General features: G+C 44.2%; 1 protein-coding gene across 5 annotated transcripts in view; it reads right to left on the bottom strand.

The window, feature by feature from the left end:
- Nucleotides 1-20,315, bottom strand: part of KSR1 (kinase suppressor of ras 1) — a 170,726-nt gene extending 150,411 nt beyond the window's left edge. For 3 of the 5 annotated variants that reach the window (XM_029611978.1, XM_029611982.1, XM_029611983.1), the window contains exon 1: nucleotides 19,883-20,315. In XM_029611978.1, the coding sequence (XP_029467838.1) occupies nucleotides 19,883-20,191 (309 nt within the window). In that variant the 5' untranslated portion in view covers nucleotides 20,192-20,315. The remainder of the gene's footprint in view (nucleotides 1-19,882) is intronic. The other 2 variants (XM_029611980.1, XM_029611981.1) reach the window with 1 other exon arrangement.
- Nucleotides 20,316-21,021: the final 706 nt, after the last annotated feature.

Genomic DNA, 21,021 nt, shown 5'->3' with positions numbered 1-21,021 from the left:
TGAAGCTTGTATTGGTCCTTTGATCAGAGACTAAATTTTAATACTTCTCCCAGTCCCGAGTACAGGCATCATCACCAGCATAAGGCAGAGAGGAAAATCTTTCACAAAGTGCTCTTGCTATTCAACACTAGGACCTTTCCTTCTGGACAACCGAAAAAGGCGCTATTAAAAAATTAAATGCAGTATTGATTACAAAACAATCCATTCCTCCAGTGGCAAAGCTCCCTGCCAGTGCCGACTACAGAAGGTAGGTGCCATCGCTCGATTCCCAAATGGTGGGTAACCTTCATTCTCCAAAGACCAACTCTGTCGCTGTGAATAATTGGCATTTACTCAAGCCAACATAAGACGCCAAATACTGGAGAACACACAGAGTAGTGGCACGCAAAAAAAAAAAAAGAACAAATGAGGGTGGAATCTTGTGCGAGCAAAGACGCAAGCAGGCGCGGAAAACAGGGAAGCTCTGCGGTTAGAGAGCACCGAACTGGCTTTCCAAGAAAGTGCTCTCTTTGCACACAGACTCCCTTACATGTCAGGTCCCAGATGGGCTTTAAAAGCCAGACTACACACACAGTTTTGTTGCTGCATTGCGAACATAAATCAGGACCCAATTCTTTGACTATTGATATAGAGGGTGATTTTACAACAGACCGCGTTGGACTGAAGTCCACATTTTCAAAGTGGACTTACCATGCAAAGTGGACTCACCTTGGAAAATCAGCACATGTACACTGAACCCGCCACAACGTATGCACGCACATCTACGCGCGCCTACTTTGGGAATGAATGTAAAGGTGCGCGCACACATTTATGTGCATCCTTTAGCCAAATCAAAAAGGAAAATGTGTGCATAAATGGTTTCCCTGTGCCAGCTCTGCCTCTGGGAGATGCCTTTTTCGTACATGTAAGGTAAGCACACAGTCGCTTCCAGGTGCACAATCCTGGGGGCAGATATGCAAAAGCCATCTATGCGCAATAAAAAAAAAAACAAAAAAACTTTCCTGTGTGGAAATGCTTTTGCAAATCAGGCCCATAGCATGCAACTGGCCTCTCACTTTCTCCTGCTAAGACCTCGCTTCTGGCATTAACATTCCTGCTGAGGGAGAGAACGGCGTCATTCGAATGAAAAAGCAAGCACAGAAAAAAATAAATATAACACAAACCAAGAAAAGTGCCAAACATGTCGGGATCCGTTGCTGTAATTTCACTCCACATGTAAAATTATGAATGCAGCACACAGCTAGAAGTGTTTGGACAAAAGGTTTTGAACGCAGGGCTGTGGGAAACAGGCCTGACAGATGGAAAGATGGGGCCACATGTTGCACAGAACACTGCTCCGACCCCTCAGGCTCCACCATCGCTCGCACCAGCTCTCCTAGCTCTACGCCCGGCAAAATGACACAAGGACAGAGCTTAGCCCCTATTGCCATGGGAGTCACTTCAGAAGCCCCCATCTGGTGATGCATAGCATGAGAAACAGGAGAAAAGGCACAGGCTCCACCAGCCATTTTATTTTTGTCCCCAAATTAGTTTAATAAAAAATGCATCCATTTCCCCATGTTGGTTCTTCACCCTTGCTGTAGGAACAGAGCTATTCTGCTCTTGGCAAATTTCAATTTTGTCATGAATTGGGGAGCATTAGTATCTTAAAACAATACCACAGAATCCCTCATCTGGGTTTTTTTTATTTTTTGACTCTTTCCCCCCCCCCCCCCCCCCAACTGTCCACTTGCTCTTTTGGATCTGCAGCTCAATCAGAAGAAGGACTGACATCCTGGCACCATGAGCCTCCATTTGCAAGTACCTAGAGGTAAGTGACACCCCCTCCCCCTCCTCTCCATAGCACTTACCCTCCCTGGCTGACTGAGGATCCTATAATCCACTCCCATAGTTACACAGGCAGAGCCACTATTGGCCAGCTCAGGGAGTGCAGGGCTCATCTGGCGGAGCCACAGGGGTGGATGTGAAGACAGGCGGGGGCAACATGCAGCCCTCTCCTCTGTCCTCTGGTGCCATCCCCTCCCTCCGCTCGGAGCAGGGGCCTTCTTGCCTACCCATATCGACAGCATTGCAGCCTCTTGGAAGTTAGAAGGTGCATTTTACCCAAGACCAAGTAAATGGAAAAGCAAGTAGCAAAGAGAATCATCGTATAAATGGGTTACCACGCAGCCCCATGTCCAAAGGGACAAGTTGAGCCAGTCCTGGCTTTACCCTACTGCATGCATGGAGAAATAGTCCTGTTATTAGGTCTACGAGATCATCATGTCCGCGTGTCCCTGATGACAAGTTATCAGACACACACACACCCCCAGTTAATTTTCAGGAAATGTAAGGGGAAGCAAAAGGATCTTGATAAGGGTCTATTTATGTATAGGCATGGATGTGTGCATGCCCAGGCACTATGAAAGAAAGCGCCATTCGTTCTGCATGGAACTTCTTGATTTTCTTAGAGAAATTAACTGGGGAATCAGAACTACACTTCCCTGCCATGCAGTGGGAGTAAAACCAGGACTGGACATGGAGCTACAAGGTCGCCCTAACCATAACTCAAAAACAGTTACAGGAAGCCGAAAGCAGCAGAGCAGGGAAATCTGGAATGGGCCGAACAGGCCAACATTTCTTTTAAGATGCTCGCTTTTCCCAAGGTAGGGATCTCAGAGGTCCTGAAAGATTGCATCTTAAAATATTCGGTTTTTTAGCCTAAAGAGGAAGTATCCCTGCTCCCTCTCCCCTCTTTCCTCGCAAAACAGGAGAAAAAAATGTTGCGGATTCACAGAAATGCCTGACCAATAGCACAGACCTCTTAAAAAAAACAAAAAAAAACAAAAAAAAACTTTCAACAAATAGAAAGAAATATTAACAAACATGATATTCAGACCAAATTTAGGAAAGCAGGAAGAATCCTGCCCAAATCCACTCTGAAAATTTACAGATGTGGATTTAAGAGTCAAAATTACACATGCAAATCCTTTCCCCGCTGCCAGAACACCTACCTACCATGCACGTAGAAGCCCATGCAAAATCATGTTTCGTGTATGCTTTTATGTTCAAAAGGCGATGTATGGGCAAAAACCCGGGTTTCTACGTGCAGATCCTTTTGACAACCTGGTCCAGAATGCAGAGTTTGAAAATTGCTCCATTTGCATAACATTTATGCCAGGCATAAAATGGGAAATAAGGAACTCCTACTGGTCACTGTTTTGTTTTATTTGTTTTTATGTAGGGATGGAGGTAGGAGGAAAGTGGTTTAGAGAATAGACTCAAGATACCAAATGTCTTTGAACAGAGTACGCTGTGGTACATGTCAAAGACTTTATAGCACTGGCTCAAGTTGACCAATGAGAATTTAAAAATAAAACCAGGGGTGCAATTTACTTCAAAAGAATGCTTTGGTGATAAACTAGTCCAACAAGCTTGGCTTAAAATAGTAAGTTAAGCTTATTTAAATAAGAAACTTTTTTTTTTTGGACGGGGGCAGTAAGAGAGTCAAGGGTTTGACAATATTAGTATACACTAGAGATGTGCGGCATTTTTTTTTTCGGTTCGGGATTCATTTTCAGGCCTCCGCAGGAAATTTCAGTTTCCTGCAGTTCGTTTTTTTTTTTTTGTGGTTTTTCTGAATTTCGTGTTAGTGCACACTAATGGGACTTTAGTGCGCAACGTTAGTGCGCATTAAGTCCCGTTAGTGCGCACTACCTAGTTTTCTAATTCCGTAGTTAGTGCACCCTAATAGGTCTTAGGAAGCATTAACTGCTTGTTAGCGCGTACTAACAGAAAAATTCCTTTCGTATATCGGTTCTCCTGAACTATGACGAATTAGACAATTTCGTTGAAATTTCGTTGACATTGTCTAATTTGTTTAAAATGAATGCACATGCCTAGTACAATGGTACTGAACATAACCATGAACCGTTACTCAAAGCATAGTATTCTAGTAATGTATTCTGGTATTTTGACATGTCAATGGAAGATATAAATGTTAGAGAATGCTAACGTCAACTCAACTAAAGTAGCCAGAAGCATAAATTCACCCAGTCGTTAGAATAAGCACAAGTCACATGACTGGAGGTGCAAAACTGTTTTGACACCAAGGCAGATTCTACAAATCACACTTGACAGCTCTTGATATATTCACCTTACATTTCCATCCCCAAAATGTTCTCAATAACCCATTTCTGACACCATTACTTTTGCACCACTTTGCATATTCCCTGCGTCTTGCTATTTGTTTGCTATCCCACTTTACATTTTGAAAATAACCTTCAAAGTGGCCTACAATAAAATTGGAGTTAAATACAATTTCCAATGACAATCAAAATACACAACTAGCCCCCCCAATTCAAGTTAAGAACAGAATTTGTTATGAAATCCCATGCTATATTTCTTCTGGCAATCTTGAAATCTTTTTCATTAAAACATTTCACCAGATTTTGACTGCTGCAAATAAAGGATTTGCAGGGTCATTTATCAAATATAGTTATGGCATTTTTCGCAGGTAAAGAATCCATCAAGCTAGGTTGAGAGAACACTGTACATATCTTATCTTTGGGTGAGTTTCCTCACTCCAAAGGACATCAAATCTTCACAAGAGTGCACTGTTCTGTTTGTATGTCTCACTCTGCATGTAAAAGTGGCCCCTAACCCCTACATTACTACCTAAACCTCACCTCGAGTTACTAGGTGGGCCTCCTATAGAGGTATAAATAGCTAACTACGACAAGGCCCTTGCAGATAGTCCCTCTCTCTGTGCTAACCTAGCGCATATTGCAATAATTATGAAATTAACATAAAGCACACCCCTTTTTCTACTGCATGCGATATGAACGGGCAAAATAAATAAATACAAAAGGATTGCTTGTGAAATTATAAACACAAACACACAAACCTGCTTTGCACGCATCTTTTAGACAGGCACTCCTGCTCCCTAGTGAAGCCAAAATTCCTAGAGAGACTTCTGAAAACCCAAACGTGTGACAAAAGAAGGGCACCGTGCCCTTCAAAACTGGCCTCATGGGTTTCAGTCATGATACAACAGGTAGGAAGAGAGCAGAGTCAAATCATCAGATTTCATTGCTCAAATGAAGAGGACAGGACGAGCCACAGGGACAGATGGTAATCCCCTCCCCCAATGTGTAGAAGGATGTGCGCACAATCTAATAAGCTGTTACTGATATGTCATTCACCCACATTCTTCCTGAAAAGGAGGAAAAAAAAGGTCAAACAAGTTGCAGAACTACCTTACTACATTTGTGACTAACTCCTGAGAGCCACAATCACCAAGCAGAGGTGAATGTTTTAAAGTTGCCAGCTTTCAGGCCTGCAAAAAAAAAAGAAAAGAAGTCAACGTCCCACAAATGGAGATGAAGTTTCCTTGGCATAGGGAAAAGCACTGCAGGCCACGAATCCAAGAAGCAAGTCACACGGCAAATATTAATTACACTGACAGCAGAACAGGTAGTCCTGACCTAACTCACAAAGCACCCCCTGGGAAGATCAAAGCCGTCTCTACTCAACGCTCTTTCCAAAGCTACAGATTCAAAGCTCACGGGAATCTGGTGAAGGGCAAGAGACCCAGCCTTTGTAACAGAAGTGCTTCTTATGCAAGAAAGTGGTCCGCAGTGTCAACAAATTTTAGAAATACAGATTAACAACTTATAGATAATATCTTTTTTAATTGAGTTAACTTAATACATTTGTTATTCCTTTTGAGACCTTTGCTGCCTTCATCAAGTCAATGTAAGATGAGCTAAGGAGGACTTTGTCCTAATATACATGTAAACTAGGGCTGCAGCACAATGCATCTCCAGATAACGGATCAGCGGTCCTTGGGATGTTCAAAGTTCCTCTAGTTTTCATGAACCACCAAGAAAAGCCAACCAAAATATGTAAGTTACTTGGGATCACAGATCAAATGCAGCCATGAATGCAGACAGTGAATATCCTGAAAACCAAACCCTTAAGCTACTGGCAGTGCACAAGAGCAGTAAAGATCCTATCAGACAACAGGAACCCAAACTGTTTAAATATTAGAAAGTTCTGAAGAAAAAAAAGCAAAAAAAAAAAAAGCACCTGAAGATTGGTTCAACAGGATCGCTGACCCCAAAAAGTAACATTCCATTCTAACCCTCCCTGCACAAGCCATACATCAAATACTAGTCTGACACGAAGCTCAAGATTCCTACCCAACCTTTCTTTCTGCAGTAAATCTCTACCCCAAGGCATGACGCGTTATTCCTGAAAACTCTGAATCACCTGCAAAGGCCTTCCTAAAAGTTCCATACTATTCCTTTCCATCATATTCCACATATAGACAGTATTTCTCTACGGCATGGGGTAAATTAACCCTACCCCAAGAGCTCGTCCTCGGAGGAAAGGCTGCTCGCAATGTCCCCTCTGCAGATTAAAAAAAATAATCAGGAGATTCAGCAGCGTACTGGGGTTAAAAGCATTGAGACAAGAGGGCCCTCGCAGATCTGCACAGCATCATGCAGCATCAGGATTTTATTTCCTCTCAAATACCTTAGCCTCATTTATCTCTTCTAAAATAACTCCCCCCACCCCCCCTCAACACACACAAAATACTCCTCCCCATTAGGCCTACAGCAATGTCTTCTATTATTGGATGAATCTAAATTCATTTTCAGCATAATGTCCCACTAGTCTTAAAAAGAGAATGAAGTTTGTCTGTCCTCCTCACACCGCTGTTTGACTTGTATAACTTTTGAACTGTTCATCCAATTTAATTCAAAATTTCAGCTACCGATATTGAAGCAGCACGTGACAGCCTCACCCCTATGCCCCCCCCCCACCCCCCACTTTCTATATGCACTTGGCACCCTTGACACTTACAGTCTCTGGTTCTTTCATTCCTATAAGGGAAGAGGCCAGTTCAGTTGAAGCCTCAAGGAGGTCAGAGAAAAGCCTCGATGTCATCAAGCATTTTGAAAGCTGCCCTGCCATTAGTTAATGCCTACAGTCAAAGACAGAAACTAGGTATCCTGAAATGTTCACCCATCTCCTTGTTAAAAAAATGTGATATTTAAAAAAAAACAAAAAAAAAAAAAACCCCACACACACACCCCCCCCCCCACTTGAAATGGTTGCCCAGAAGCAGCAATCTAATGATGCTCCAGTACGCAGTGTGCAGCACAAGCACACACCGGGGAGCACTGCCAACAAGCTCCAGATTGAATGCGACAGGCCGAGTCAGTGCTGGCTGTACGCCACCGACTCACCAGATGCAATGGGGCTCTTAGAGAAACCGGACGGACATGACCTTAGATGCAACAGTGGTGACATCAGGGCTGCATCCCTCTGTCCCCTCGTGGCAAGGAGCTAGAGACTCAGGTAGGGGAGCAAAAGCCGCAAGATCCATACCAGAGGGGAGATGCTCCGGAACAGCACTCCTCCTCTGAACTGCAAGTCGTTTGCTTCATCGAAAAGGTTATTACTGTAGTTCTAAAACTATTTTTATCGTCTTAGCGTTCTATAAACGTGCGGCTCAGTAGCCGCATGCAGCTCCATCAAGGCGCAGCGTGGCTCTCTCTCTCTCTCATTACTGCAGAATTTTTAGAACAAGAAAAGCAAATGCTAAGAGAATGCGGCCAGCTCTCTTCCAGGGGCGCAGTCCGCAGTGGTCAGACCCCGGGCTGCTCCCATACACAGCATGGGGTGATGCAGAACAGAACCAGAATAAAAACCTAGAACTACGGGAAATGAAAAACCCACAGGATCACCAGAACGGACAGAGACTTTGTTTTGTTATTGTTAGGAAAAAAAAAGCCTTGTTTAAAAACCAGATTGCTTGGAAAAGGAATAAAAAAAAAACATCTTTATTTTAAAGCTCTGCCGCACATACAGAATGGGGAGCCTCTTACAGAACCTGGGGGGCGCTTAAAATCCATCACGGGAACCATACACGAGATTCCTGCCTTTTATTCGTAAGGTGGACTTTTACGTATTTGTGATTCACGTTGGGTCTCGCATTAAAAGGACAACAGCGGAATACAAACGTAATAAAAAAAATCGAGAGAAAGCCAGGGAAAGGAGCTGAATGACTTGAAACCCATCTTCTTCCTGCAGCCCCCTGCCCCAGAGGATATCACCAACTCTTCTGCCACTCCTGGTACAAAATGGCTGCTCCCAAGAATAAAAGCCTCGCTTTGTCTAAATGATGTTATGTGGTCAGGAAAGGTCTTTCCCCTGCTTGGACAGTAAGCCTCTTCTCTATTTTGTTATTAGCGGTGTCCATTAAATAGAAGTCTTCCCCCAATTTCTTCCCCCCCCCCCCCCCCCCCATGTCTTTTCTGCTTGCTCATATATTTTCTTCTCTTTCCAATTGATAAAAAAAAAAAAGCAAGCTAATTCCTCTGTTTCATTTCAAATCTTTTAACTCAGGCTACCAAGCCATTTTTATGACTGTGTCTGACACGGAGATGTACGCTGTTAACTAAATGCAGCAGCAAAGAAGAAAGTTGTTTCAGCACCTTCAGTATTTTTTTTTAAATAAAAACATAACCATACACAACTTTTTTTTTCTTTGCAAATGCTGAGCTTGCCGACTTGATATCAAATGAACAGGTGGTCAAGATGATGGAAGCTGGAAGGTTTGTAGCAGAAGATTTGCTGATCATGGATGGGCTCGGAGACTCTGATGGCAAACTTAAGAGGCCCATGATAAGATCTAGTTACGAACGCGCATTAACACAATTTGATAAATAGGCCCCTAGGTAATTTAAGGTCACATGTACCAAGCCATTTACCCATCAAAAACCCTCTGCTGCCTCTGGCCCTTAGTAGCGGAGGCCATTGTGGAAGGCAAAAGTGAGCAGTCTGGAGCGATGGCATAAAAACGCTCAAGATCTGGAAATACTTAGGTGTGAACAAAGGCTCATGGGCACCAGAACCCAGCCCTGGTTCTAACTGAGCAGGAGGAAACAGCCTGGTCCGAAATTTAAAAGAAGGAGAAGGAGAAGAAGATCTGGAAACATGGACAAAAAACAAGCTGAGAACTAGTGCACCATAACTTCCGACCTTCATATCAAAGCTGGTGCTTGGGGTGGCTGAAACAATAGCTCATTAGCCTCATCGTTTAACCACGCACGCCCAGAACTGGCACATGGAATCAAGCTTGCCCGAGGAAGCAAAAATGGAGTCAGACAGTGTGTGCCTCCAAACCTGGTAAGGCAGTGGTTCTTCACCCAATCCTCAGCTGCACCAAGCCAGCTTTAGTGTTCAGCATATCAGCAATGCATGCGATAAAGAACCCGACTGACTGGTACCAATCCATGCCTCATGCATATTTGTTATGGATAAGATAGTCTGAAAACCTGACTGGACAGGGCGTGGGGAGGGAGGGTCCCAAAGGACAGGGTTGAGAACCACTGGGGTAAAAATACATCAGGCCCAGTAAAATAACCAGGGGTGGGGAGAGCAGTCAATAAACCTCTTTAAAATAGGACCACCTCCAGTTATCTGCCACTGGCAATGCCTCCAGCCCACTCCTTTATCCTCCAGGCAAATGGCTGGATCCCATTCAGCAGCTTCTGGGGAAAGCGGGTCATTTTGAACTTTTTGATGTGACAGTTCATGCCTAAATGGAAACCCTTAAGTTATTCTCCCCAAATAAACCAAGGAAGCACTCTTTCCTTTCTTCCATCAGTCAGGAGACTACTGGAGTGCCATGGGGGATCCTCAGTTTCATGATGCAACCTTCTCTAGGGTCCGGCACACCAGCTGGCATCCTACAGTGGACACTTCTCTAAGCAGATGCTAAACACAACTCATCCTGAAATCTGATTTTCTAGTTGGGCTTCAATGTGCTCATCTTGACTTGTCCATATATTCACATGCGTTTGCTAATTTGTTTACATTTCTTTTTATTTAGAGCCATAACAGATTTGCCCATCTTTTCAGCTGGAAGATGGGTAGGATAATTTCTCACAGTAACATAGTATTGACAGCAGAAAGAGGCCAAATGGTCCATCTAGTCTGCCCAGCAAGTTTCCTAAGGTAGCAACTGCCGCTCCGTGCAGGTTACCCCCACATCTCTGTCAAGGGTAATAACTGCAGCGCCATGCAGGTTACCCCCATGCCTTCTGTTAAGGGGACTAACTGCCGCTCCATGCAGGTTACCCCCATACCTTCTGTTAAGGGGACTAACTGCCGCTCCATGCAGGTTACCCCCATGCCTTCTGTTAAGGGTAGTAATTGCCCTTCTGTGCAGGTTACCCCCAAGCCTTATATATTAAGGAAGCAAATTTTTACTGGGTGAGGAGCAGTCTTGAAAATTCAGACAAAGCTGCTTGCCGTGCTTTGCTTTTGAACTTGGCCATAGAAGCATTTCTGTTCTTTCCTCTACGATTGCGTATCAATTCCCCAGACCATAAAAGTCAGGGCCCAGTGTTGGTTGTCCTCTGAATCCAATTCCCCTTTCCCCCCCCCACGCCACCAAAGCGGAGAACAGTTGCATCAAAAGCATGGAGGCTGAGATTTCCTCCGAAAAAAATTCCACCTCTGGATAAGGTCTACTTTCTCCCGATACGAAAAGTTCAGTCAAAGCAAATAATCCTTACCGTTCTCGAAAACGTAACTGATTTCTTGGAATCATCAGCATATTTATTTATTTATTTAAGGCTTTTATATACCGACTTTCTTGATACAGATCAAATCAACTCGGTTTACATTGAACAAAGTAGAACTATAACCAACCATATAACAAGTGAACAAGTAGAACTATAACCATATAACCAGAACTATAACCAACCATATAACAAGTGAACAAGTAGAACTATAACCATATAACCAGAACTATAACCAACCATATAACAAGTGAACAAGTAGAACTATAACCATATAACCAGAACTATAACCAACCATATAACAAGTGAACAAGTAGAACTATAACCATATAACCAGAACTATAACCAACCATATAACAAGTGAACAAGTAGAACTATAACCATATAACAAGTGAACAAGTAGAACTATAACCAACCATATAACAGTGAATTGCTAAGAGAAATTAGGGAAGCTAACCAAATTGGTAGTGCAGTAATAATGGGAGACTTCAATTACCCCAATATAGACTGGGTAAATGTATCATCGGGTCACGCTAGAGAGATAACGTTCCTGGATGGAATAAATGATAGCTTTATGGAGCAATTGGTTCAGGAACAGACGAGAGAGGGAGCAATTTTAGATCTAATTCTCAGTGGAGCACAGGACTTGGTGAGAGAGGTAACGGTGGTGGGGCCGCTTGGCAATAGTGATCATAATATGATCAAATTTGATTTAATGACTGGAAAAGGAACAGTGTGCAAATCCAAGGCTCTCGTGCTAAACTTTCAAAAGGGAAACTTTGATAAAATGAGAAAAATTGTTAGAAAAAAACTGAAAGGAGCAGCTACAAAAGTAAAAAATGTCCAAGAGGCGAGGTCATTGTTAAAAAATACCATTCTAGAAGCACAGTCCAGATGTATTCCACACATTAAGAAAGGTGGAAAGAAGGCAAAACGATTACCGGCATGGTTAAAAGGGAGGTGAAAGAAGCTATTTTAGCCAAAAAGATCTTCATTCAAAAATTGGAAGAAGGATCCAACAGAAGAAAATAGGATAAAGCATAAACATTGGCAAGTTAAATGTAAGACATTGATAAGACAGGCTAAGATAGAATTTGAAAAGAAGTTGGCTGTAGAGGCAAAAACTCACAGTAAAAACTTTTTTAAATATATCCGAAGCAGAAAGCCTGTGAGGGAGTCAGTTGGACCGTTAGATGATCGAGGGGTTAAAGGGGCACTTAGAGAAGATAAGGCCATCGCGGAAAGATTAAATGATTTCTTTGCGTCTGTGTTTACTGAAGAGGATGTTGGGGAGGTACCCGTAATGGAGAAGGTTTTCATGGGTAATGATTCAGATGGACTGAATCAAATCACGGTGAACCTAGAAGATGTGGTAGGCTTGATTGACAAACTGAAGAGTAGTAAATCACCTGGACCGGATGGTATACACCCCAGAGTTCTGAAGGAACTAAAAAATGAAATTTCAGACCTATTAGTAAAAATTTGTAACTTATCATTAAAATCATCCATTGTACCTGAAGACTGGAGGATAGCAAATGTAACCCCAATATTTAAAAAGGGCTCCAGGGGCGATCCAGGAAACTACAGACCGGTTAGCCTGACTTCAGTGCCAGGAAAAATAGTGGAAAGTGTTCTAAACATCAAAATCACAGAACATATAGAAAGACATGGTTTAATGGAACAAAGTCAGCATGGCTTTACCCAGGGCAAGTCTTGCCTCACAAATCTGCTTCACTTTTTTGAAGGAGTTAATAAACATGTGGATAAAGGTGAACCGGTAGATATAGTATACTTGGATTTTCAGAAGGCGTTTGACAAAGTTCCTCATGAGAGGCTTCTAGGAAAAGTAAAAAGTCATGGGATAGGTGGCGATGTCCTTTCGTGGATTGCAAACTGGCTAAAAGACAGGAAACAGAGAGTAGGATTAAATGGGCAATTTTCTCAGTGGAAGGGAGTGGACAGTGGAGTGCCTCAGGGATCTGCATTGGGACCCTTACTGTTCAATATATTTATAAATGATCTGGAAAGAAATACGACGAGTGAGATAATCAAATTTGCAGATGACACAAAATTGTTCAGAGTAGTTAAATCACAAGCAGATTGTGATAAATTGCAGGAAGACCTTGTGAGACTGGAAAATTGGGCATCCAAATGGCAGATGAAATTTAATGTGGATAAGTGCAAGGTGATGCATATAGGGAAAAATAACCCATGCTATAATTACACGATGTTGGGTTCCATATTAGGTGCTACAACCCAAGAAAGAGATCTAGGTGTCATAGTGGATAACACATTGAAATCGTCGGTTCAGTGTGCTGCGGCAGTCAAAAAAGCAAACAGAATGTTGGGAATTATTAGAAAAGGAATGATGAATAAAACGGAAAATGTCATAATGCCTCTGTATCGCTCCATGGTGAGACCGCACCTTGAATACTGTGTACAATTCTGGTCGCCGCATCTCAAAAAAGATATAATTGCGATGGAGAAGGTACAGAGAAGGGCTACCAAAATGATAAGGGGAATGGAACAACTCCCCTATGAGGAAAGACTAAAGAGGTTAGGACTTTTTAGCTTGGAGAAGAGACGACTGAGGGGGGATATGATAGAGGTGTTTAAAATCATGAGAGGTCTAGAACGGGTAGATGTGAATCGGTTATTTACTCTTTCGGATAGTAGGAAGACTAGGGGACACTCCATGAAGTTAGCATGGGGCACATTTAAAACTAATCGGAGAAAGTTCTTTTTTACTCAACGCACAATTAAACTCTGGAATTTGTTGCCAGAGAATGTGGTTCGTGCAGTTAGTATAGCTGTGTTTAAAAAAGGATTGGATAAGTTCTTGGAGGAGAAGTCCATTACCTGCTATTAAGTTCACTTAGAGAATAGCCACTGCCATTAGCAATGGTTACATGGAATAGACTTAGTTTTTGGGTACTTGCCAGGTTCTTATGGCCTGGATTGGCCACTGTTGGAAACAGGATGCTGGGCTTGATGGACCCTTGGTCTGACCCAGTATGGCATTTTCTTATGATCTTAAGTGACAATTTGAAGGAGCATGAAAGTTACATTCTAACAAGGTAGCCTTAACTGGGAGAAGGAAAAAAAAGAGGGGGAGAACGAAGATAGATTACTATACACTCTCCATTGTACTATTTACAATGGAGAGTGGGAGGGAGGCATGATAATTCTAAATCAGGCTGTTGGGCTATTGGCAGGGAAGGCTCGGCAGAATAGCCATGTCTTCAGTTTCTTTTTAAAAGTTGGAAGACAGGTTTCCTGTCTGAGGTCCAGGGGTATGGCGTTCCAGATGGAGGGTCCAGCGGTGGAGAATGTCCTGTCTCTAATGTTAGCGTGTTGTACAAATTTGATTGGGGGAACGTGTAAGGATCCCTTGTATGCATCTCTTAAGGGTCTGGTCGTCGAGTGTAGTTTGAGAGGGTGTAAAAGATCCACAGGAGTCTGATGGTGAATATTTTTGTGGATAATTGTCAGTGATTTATAAAGGATCCTAAAGTTTACTGGGAGCCAGTGGAGGTCCTTTAGGATGGGGGAGATATGCGCTCTCCGATTAGTATTTGTTAAAATTCTCGCCGCTGCATTTTGGAGCAATTGGATGGGTTTTATAGTTGAAATCGGTAGACCTTGCAAGATGGAATTGCAGTAGTCTATCTTGGAGAAAAGAATAGCTTGAAGGACGGATCTGAAGTCGTGGTGGAATAGAAGTGGTTCTATATGAAATTGCAGAGAGAACAACCTTGTTAATTTCCTTCTTTAATGAAAAAGATCTCGGGGATATTACGCGTGCTTAGTTTTAAAAGAATATACCCCGATATTACGAAGACGAAGCAACAGAGGAGGAAGGCTTTCCTGGACTTGAAGCAAAAGATACAGACACTGGGAGCGTCTTTCTTTTTGCGCTTCCCATGTGTAGTAAAGTATAAAGATGATAGCTATAGTTTTTACCAGCCAGAACAACTGAAGAGTTTTGTAGACGGGAAGAAAGCTCTACTAAAAATGAGTAATAATTTGTCTAATCCATAAATTGAGTAGAAGACGGTTTGAGAGGCATTTTTTTTCCTTAAAGTTATTTTCCTTACATATCTCCTAAAATGTGCAGTAACTCTTAGACCCCTACGTGGGGGTGGGGGGGGTGGTAACGGGTAATATAATGGAAAGAATTATTTCCTATAATTAGATGCATAGTTGATGTTTAATCAATGCTACATTTTATTTCTGTATTGTAATACCACATTTGTAAAGTTTGGAAAAATTTATAAAGAGTAAATTAAAAAAAAAAAAAAGCATGGAGGCTTATTGGTTAAGGGTAGTAACCGCCACCGAGCAGGTTTCCCCCATGCACCCTTTCTTCATTTTCGTCCTTCAGCCTTTAGGGAATCACGGTGTTTATCCCATGCCCCTCTGAATTTTGACTGCTTTTGTGTTTTCCGCCTTCTCCAGAAGGGCATTCCAAGCATCCACCACCCTGTCCGATAAGAAATATTTCCTGACGCTGGTTCTGAGGCATCCCTCCTGGTGTTTCATTTCATGACCCCCTAGTTCTACTGTCTCCTTTCCAACAGAAAAGGTTTGAGGCTTGTGCATTATTAAAACCTTTCAGGAATCTGAAGGTCTGTATCATATCTCCCCTGCACCTCCTCTCTTCCAGGGTATACATATGCAGATCATTTAGCCTCTCCTCACAAGTCTTCCGATACAGATCCCATACCAGTTTGGTCACTCTTCTCTGAATGCCTCCATCCTGTCTCTATCCTTTTTTAGATAAGGTCTCCAGTACTGAACACAGTACTCCAAGTGAGGCTTCGCAAATGACCTGTACAACGGCAATATCACCTCCTTTTTCTTACTCATTATCCCTCTCCACATACAGCCCAGCATTCTTCTGGCTTTAGCTATTGCCTTGTCACATTGCTTCATCATCTTCAGATCGCCAGACACTATCCCCCAAGATCCCTCTCTTGGTTCATGCACATTAGTCTTTAATCCCCCATCACATACAGCTCTTTTAGATTACCACATCCCACATGCATGACTCTGCACTTCTTGGCAGCGAATCCAAGCTGCCAAATCTTCAACCAGTCTTAAGCTTTCTTAAATCATTTTCATTTTCTCTACTCCTTCAGGCGTGTCCACTCTGTTGCAGATCTTAGTATCAACTGCAAATAGACAAACTTTACTTTCTATCTCTTCTGCAAACCGTTCAGAGATATTAAACAGAACCAGTCCCAACACCGATCCCTCTGGCACTCCACTTAACACTGTTCTTTCTTAGAGTAGGTTCCATTTACCTGTCAGTCAACCAGTTTGCAATCCACGCTGCTACCTTGACACCCACTCCCAAACTTCTCATTTTGTTCACAAGTCTCCTATGTGGGACCATATCAAAAGCTTTGCTTGAAATCCAAGTAAATCACAACAAGCGCTCTTCCCTGACTGAATTCTCTAGTCACCCAATCAAAAAAAATCAGATTTGTCTAATAGGACCTTCCCCCGGTGAATCCATGCTGTCTCTGGTCGAGCGACCCACTGGATTGTAGATAGTTCACTATCCTTTCCTTCAGCAGAGTCTCCATTAATTTTCCCACCACCGAGGTGAGGCTAACCGGCCTGTAGTTTCCAGCCTCCTCTCTGCTCCCACTCTTGTGAAGCAGGACCCCCACAGCTCTTCTCCAATCACTTGGCACCACTCCCGTTTCCAGGTATCTCTGAGCTCCCTTAGTGTTACGACTGTCGCGTCCCGATGTCTCCACTCTGCCCTCCTTACCTCTTTGGCAGCTCCTCCCGCGGCGTCTGCCTGCCGTCCTCTCCGGTGTCCCTGGTCAGTCTTGGGCACTGCATCCCACCATGTTGTCAGGTACCATAGGGCGCGTGCGCGCCGTGCGGCCCTGCTTCTTATTCTCTCTTTGGCACGAACCTCAGGGGCGTCCCCCTGTGAAGACATCACACATCCCAGATACAAAAGCCTATACTTTTTGCTAGCTAATCGAGTTAGCAAGGGAATCCTTACAGATGGGATTCGCTCTCCGTACCTAGATACTCTGCCTCTCCAACCTTTGTACTTTATCCTAATGGGGTACCCGCTCCTCGGGGGCCTCTCGCATTTCTTGCAGGTCGCTATCAGGAACTGGTACTCGCTCCTTGAGGGCCCATGTTCCCTGACTCGCTGCCTGAACTTCTCTTCTGCTTGGAAGAAGCTGCTGCCTACATCAGTGAGTTACCAACTTTTAATTTCCTCAGAGCTGTTCCCTGGAACCAGGTACTCGTTCCTTGAGGGCCTGCCTCTGTTCCAGCTTCTGTGTCACCTTCCGGGAGAAACCGCTGTCACAGCCATAGAGGAAATCACTGTTCCAGTATCCTGAGGAACCCCAAGCCCAGCCGGGCTTCATCTCTACTCACTACTGCCACCTCTGGTGGCTTCACAACTCTGTCTAATAAAAGATATAACTCTGTGTTGTGCATCCCAAAGATGAGCCTAACCTGTGGCTTCTCACGGGACTTCCCCCAGTGGGCGTGGTCAGCTGCCACAGTGTCCAAGGGTCCTTCCAAAACCTTCCAAACAATAACACTGAGTATCCTGGGATGAACCTCATCCGGCCCCATGGCCTGGTCCACTTTCAGTTTTCCTAGCTCTTCCCATACATTCTCTTCTGTAAATGGAGTTTAGTCCATCTCACTCCCATCGATGTCTTGTCAACCAGCAGCAGTCCTTCTCCAGGGTCTTCTTTAGTGAACACTGAACTGAAGTATTTGTTTAATATTTCTGTCATTTCTTCGTCTCTCTCCACCCATTGATCTTTATCACCTTTCACTTTCACTATACCACTTCGGACCTCTCTCTCACATGTGAAAAACATTTTGTCATCTCGCATAATCTAAATCGTTTGCCTAGCTAATCTAATCTTCAGCAGCAAATTTGCATAGGTCAGGTATCAAATGAGCACTGGTCCATGAGCCGCCCCCCCCCTGTCCAAACTTGCATGCAGGTCTCAAAAAAAGAGAAACTGGGTTGGATCGGATTTGGGAGAGGCTGGTCAAGTATGCTTGAATTAAATACAATACCGAGTAGAAGTGGCTGCATTTTAGATTGCCCCAGCAAGGCTGGCCCCATGGCAGTGCCATGCAGAAGACCCAGATTCAATTACTGGACTTGGTTCCTGTTCCGCAGGCCAGCAGCAGCAGCAGCAAGGGACTCTGGACAAGAGGGAACCACAACCATCACATAATAGAAACACCTACTGGCTAGGCTCAGGCTACACATGCATCTGGTTCCAAAGGGAGCCAGGTTTTATGGTCTGGGTCAAAATGAAGTAGTAATAACACCTGGATACCCTGTACCACCAGTCGTCCCGGATTTGGAAGCATCACAGATTAAATTCATAGTGGCTTGCCCAGTCCCAGTCTGAACATTCAACGCAAACGCAAGATAAACACCTACCTTCTCACCAAAAAAAAAAAAAACAACAAATATTACCATGGGAATGATCACTGGGGACGAGTCTTAGTCTGTGAACTCTTCTTGCCCTGTGAGCCAAACTAGAAATTAACTTCAAAGAGGAAAAGCCAGTGAAAGTTATTTTGGAAATGTTTCTGTGGGGAATAAACTGAACTGTGAAGGTTGAATGATTCAGAAGAAACTTCTGTCTGTGCTGTAACCAAAGGTCCGTTAAGGCCCAAGGAGAAGAGAAAAGGCCTGGCCTTCAGATAAAAGCCTCTCAGGGCAGGGGCTTTTTTTTTTTTTTTAAGTTAATGCTCTTGGAAGCTTTAAAAATCTTGTGCAGTTTGGAATTTTTTTTCTCCTTTTGGAGACAGGAGATGGGGAGAGGTCTCCTTGGAAAGCGCTGTGGGTTCCTCTCCTACCACCCTGCAGTCGACCGCTGCGAACGGCGTGTGCAGAACTTCACAAGAGGCTGGCAGAAGCAAAGAAAGGGTCTTAAAAGAGGGGGGAAGCCACTACGCCGAGCCCTTAACTTCGAGAAGGCGACCAGCACAGCCTCTGGAAACAACGGTGCTATATTTATCATCCTACTTGCTCCTCACTGGTCCTGGGCTTACGTCTGGATTTTATCACATTTTATGTTTACAAACATGAAGGGATCTATAATGGGCCTTCCTTAAACATTTGATTTATTTAAAAGAGATAAAAACCCAGCAATCAAACAGATGCCAGATTCTCCCAAGGTACTACTGGAAGGCCAGTAAATAAATACATTAAACAGAGTCTCTTCCTCCCACCATCACTTCCAGTTTCACCTTTAACCTCCAGATAGTTCATCGGGCTGACAGACATGTTACAGCACACCACAATCAAAACCACTTTCAGTTATTTTTTTTTTGTTGAAGTTATAACACAAGAAAACAGACCAAAAAAAAAAAAAAAAGTATGCAGAATATGTAAGACTTAATATTTCTGTTTGTAATCAATTGGCTGGAGGCAGGAAAAGCTCAGGTTTATCAACCATTTCAAGAGTGGTTAACTCCATTCCTCAAGAGCCACAAACTGGCCTGGTTTTCAGGATATCCACAATGAATATGCAAGAGTGTATTTGCATACAATGGACATCTTACCTTATTCATATTCATTGTAGATATCCTGAAAACCAGGCCTGTTTGTGGCTCTTGAGGACCACAGTTGGACATCCCTGAACTAGTGATAGGAAGGAAAAATATTTAGATCAAGTTGTGAATTTGTCTCCCTGGAAATAAAACATATAAACGGTATGAATGAATATACAGACTCACCCTGCAGCACATATATCACAAAAAAAAGCAGCTATAACATGGCTTTTTTTTTTATGTCTTCTATTTGTTTTCTGCCTATGCCCACTGTCCAGTAATTCAAATTATACTTTGAAAACACCCCCCTACCCCGCCACCACCACCAGAAAGATAACTTTCACAGTGCTGAAAGGGTGCCCAGACCTTCTGGTGAGGGGTACCGTTCCAAGGACAGCGAGAAATCGGCCCAAACCCAATCCTATCGTGTTTATTTTTCCTACAAATAACATCGATTTAATGCAATGTATTTCAGGGAAGCGAGGGGGTAAAAGTCATTCTCTTCTAATGCCCCCCGTGCATGACGTCATGAACACACACATGCCACCCCAAGTCTTTCTACAAGGGTTGCAATTGCCCATTCCTCACCCCCGAACCTCACATGTCGTGCCCTTGGATGCGGGATAGAGGAGAAGATCCCCAGTCCTGGATGAAATGTAAGAGAAGTGGGTACTGGGAGGTGCAGAAGTGCCCTCAGCCCTGCCCTCCCCCATCCCCGGCCGGACCCCTACCTCCAGGATCCGGATCTCCTGCTGAGTCAGGTCGTTGCTGGCCGCGCACTGGGTGCGGAGCCCCCGCAGGTTGGCGAGGGAGATGTCGATCATAGTCTGGATGTGCTGGCACTGCCGCAGCTGGTCCGGGGGCCGCCCGGCATCGGCCCCGGCCGGCGGCGGCGACGAGGATGCGCCGACGACGCTGCCCGCGGCGGCGGCAGCAGCGGGCGAGCCCCGATCCTCCGCCGCCCGCACCCCGGCGGCGGCGGCGCCCTCGCCCGGCTTCCCTTCTCCCATCGCCTCGGCTCGGACGCTCCCGCTATCCATTCCTCGGCATCGGGAACCGGGAGGTGACGGGACGAAGTCTCTCTCGTAGACTGCAAATAACCCCCTTCCAGAAAATAAAATTAAAACAAAAAACCCCCACCTCCCCTCCCTCTGCTTCGCCAAAGCGCAGGCACCGGATCCAGGGACTTCAAGGAGGAAGCATGGCCAGAATCCGGATGAGAGTCTCAGCGCGAGCCTGCAGCGCCCCGGAGCTCTCCCGTCCGGCTCGCCACCCTCGCTCTGCCTTTTAATGTCAGCTGGGGCCGCGCTGGGCACGCTGGGGCTTGTAGTCCGCGAGGGCGGGGGCAGGAGGAGAAGGCACCGCCGACCCTCGTGGCAGGACGGTGCAGTAGCTGCGGTAGCGATGGCCTTCCCGGGGGGAGAGAGGGCAAAGGGCTCGCCCTGCTGCTGCCGCTGCTGCTGCTGCCTATACATTGCTGCATGCATGTTCCGGCCCATTGGGAAGAGCCTGTGCCTGCCCAGAGCCTGATCTCTGCAGAATCCGAGGATATTTTGTAGGGGTGGGCACGGAGGAAAATGGCCTTTCCTGCCCTTATGTCATTTCTCGTTATTTCATTTGCCCACCTATATCTTTCTTTTCGTTTGTTTCGTTGTGATGGTGAAACCGAACAACTGTATATAAAACTAGATAGATAGATAGATAAAATAGCGTGGATTATATATTTTTACATAAAGTGCGCACTTTGGGGTGAATTGTAAAAGTTGCTTGCATTATACCCGAGTATCTGGGCCCAGTGTGACCAACTCCTGTTTTAAAACAGCTCAATTACGGGGGTTATTTTCAAAAGGATTTACACATGTAAATGTAA

The sequence above is a fragment of the Rhinatrema bivittatum genome, chromosome 8, assembly GCF_901001135.1.
Source record: "Rhinatrema bivittatum chromosome 8, aRhiBiv1.1, whole genome shotgun sequence".
Classification (NCBI taxonomy): Eukaryota; Metazoa; Chordata; class Amphibia; order Gymnophiona; family Rhinatrematidae; genus Rhinatrema; species Rhinatrema bivittatum.
Note: the sequence above shows the minus strand (reverse complement) of the source record. Positions and strands in the feature narration are given on the sequence as shown.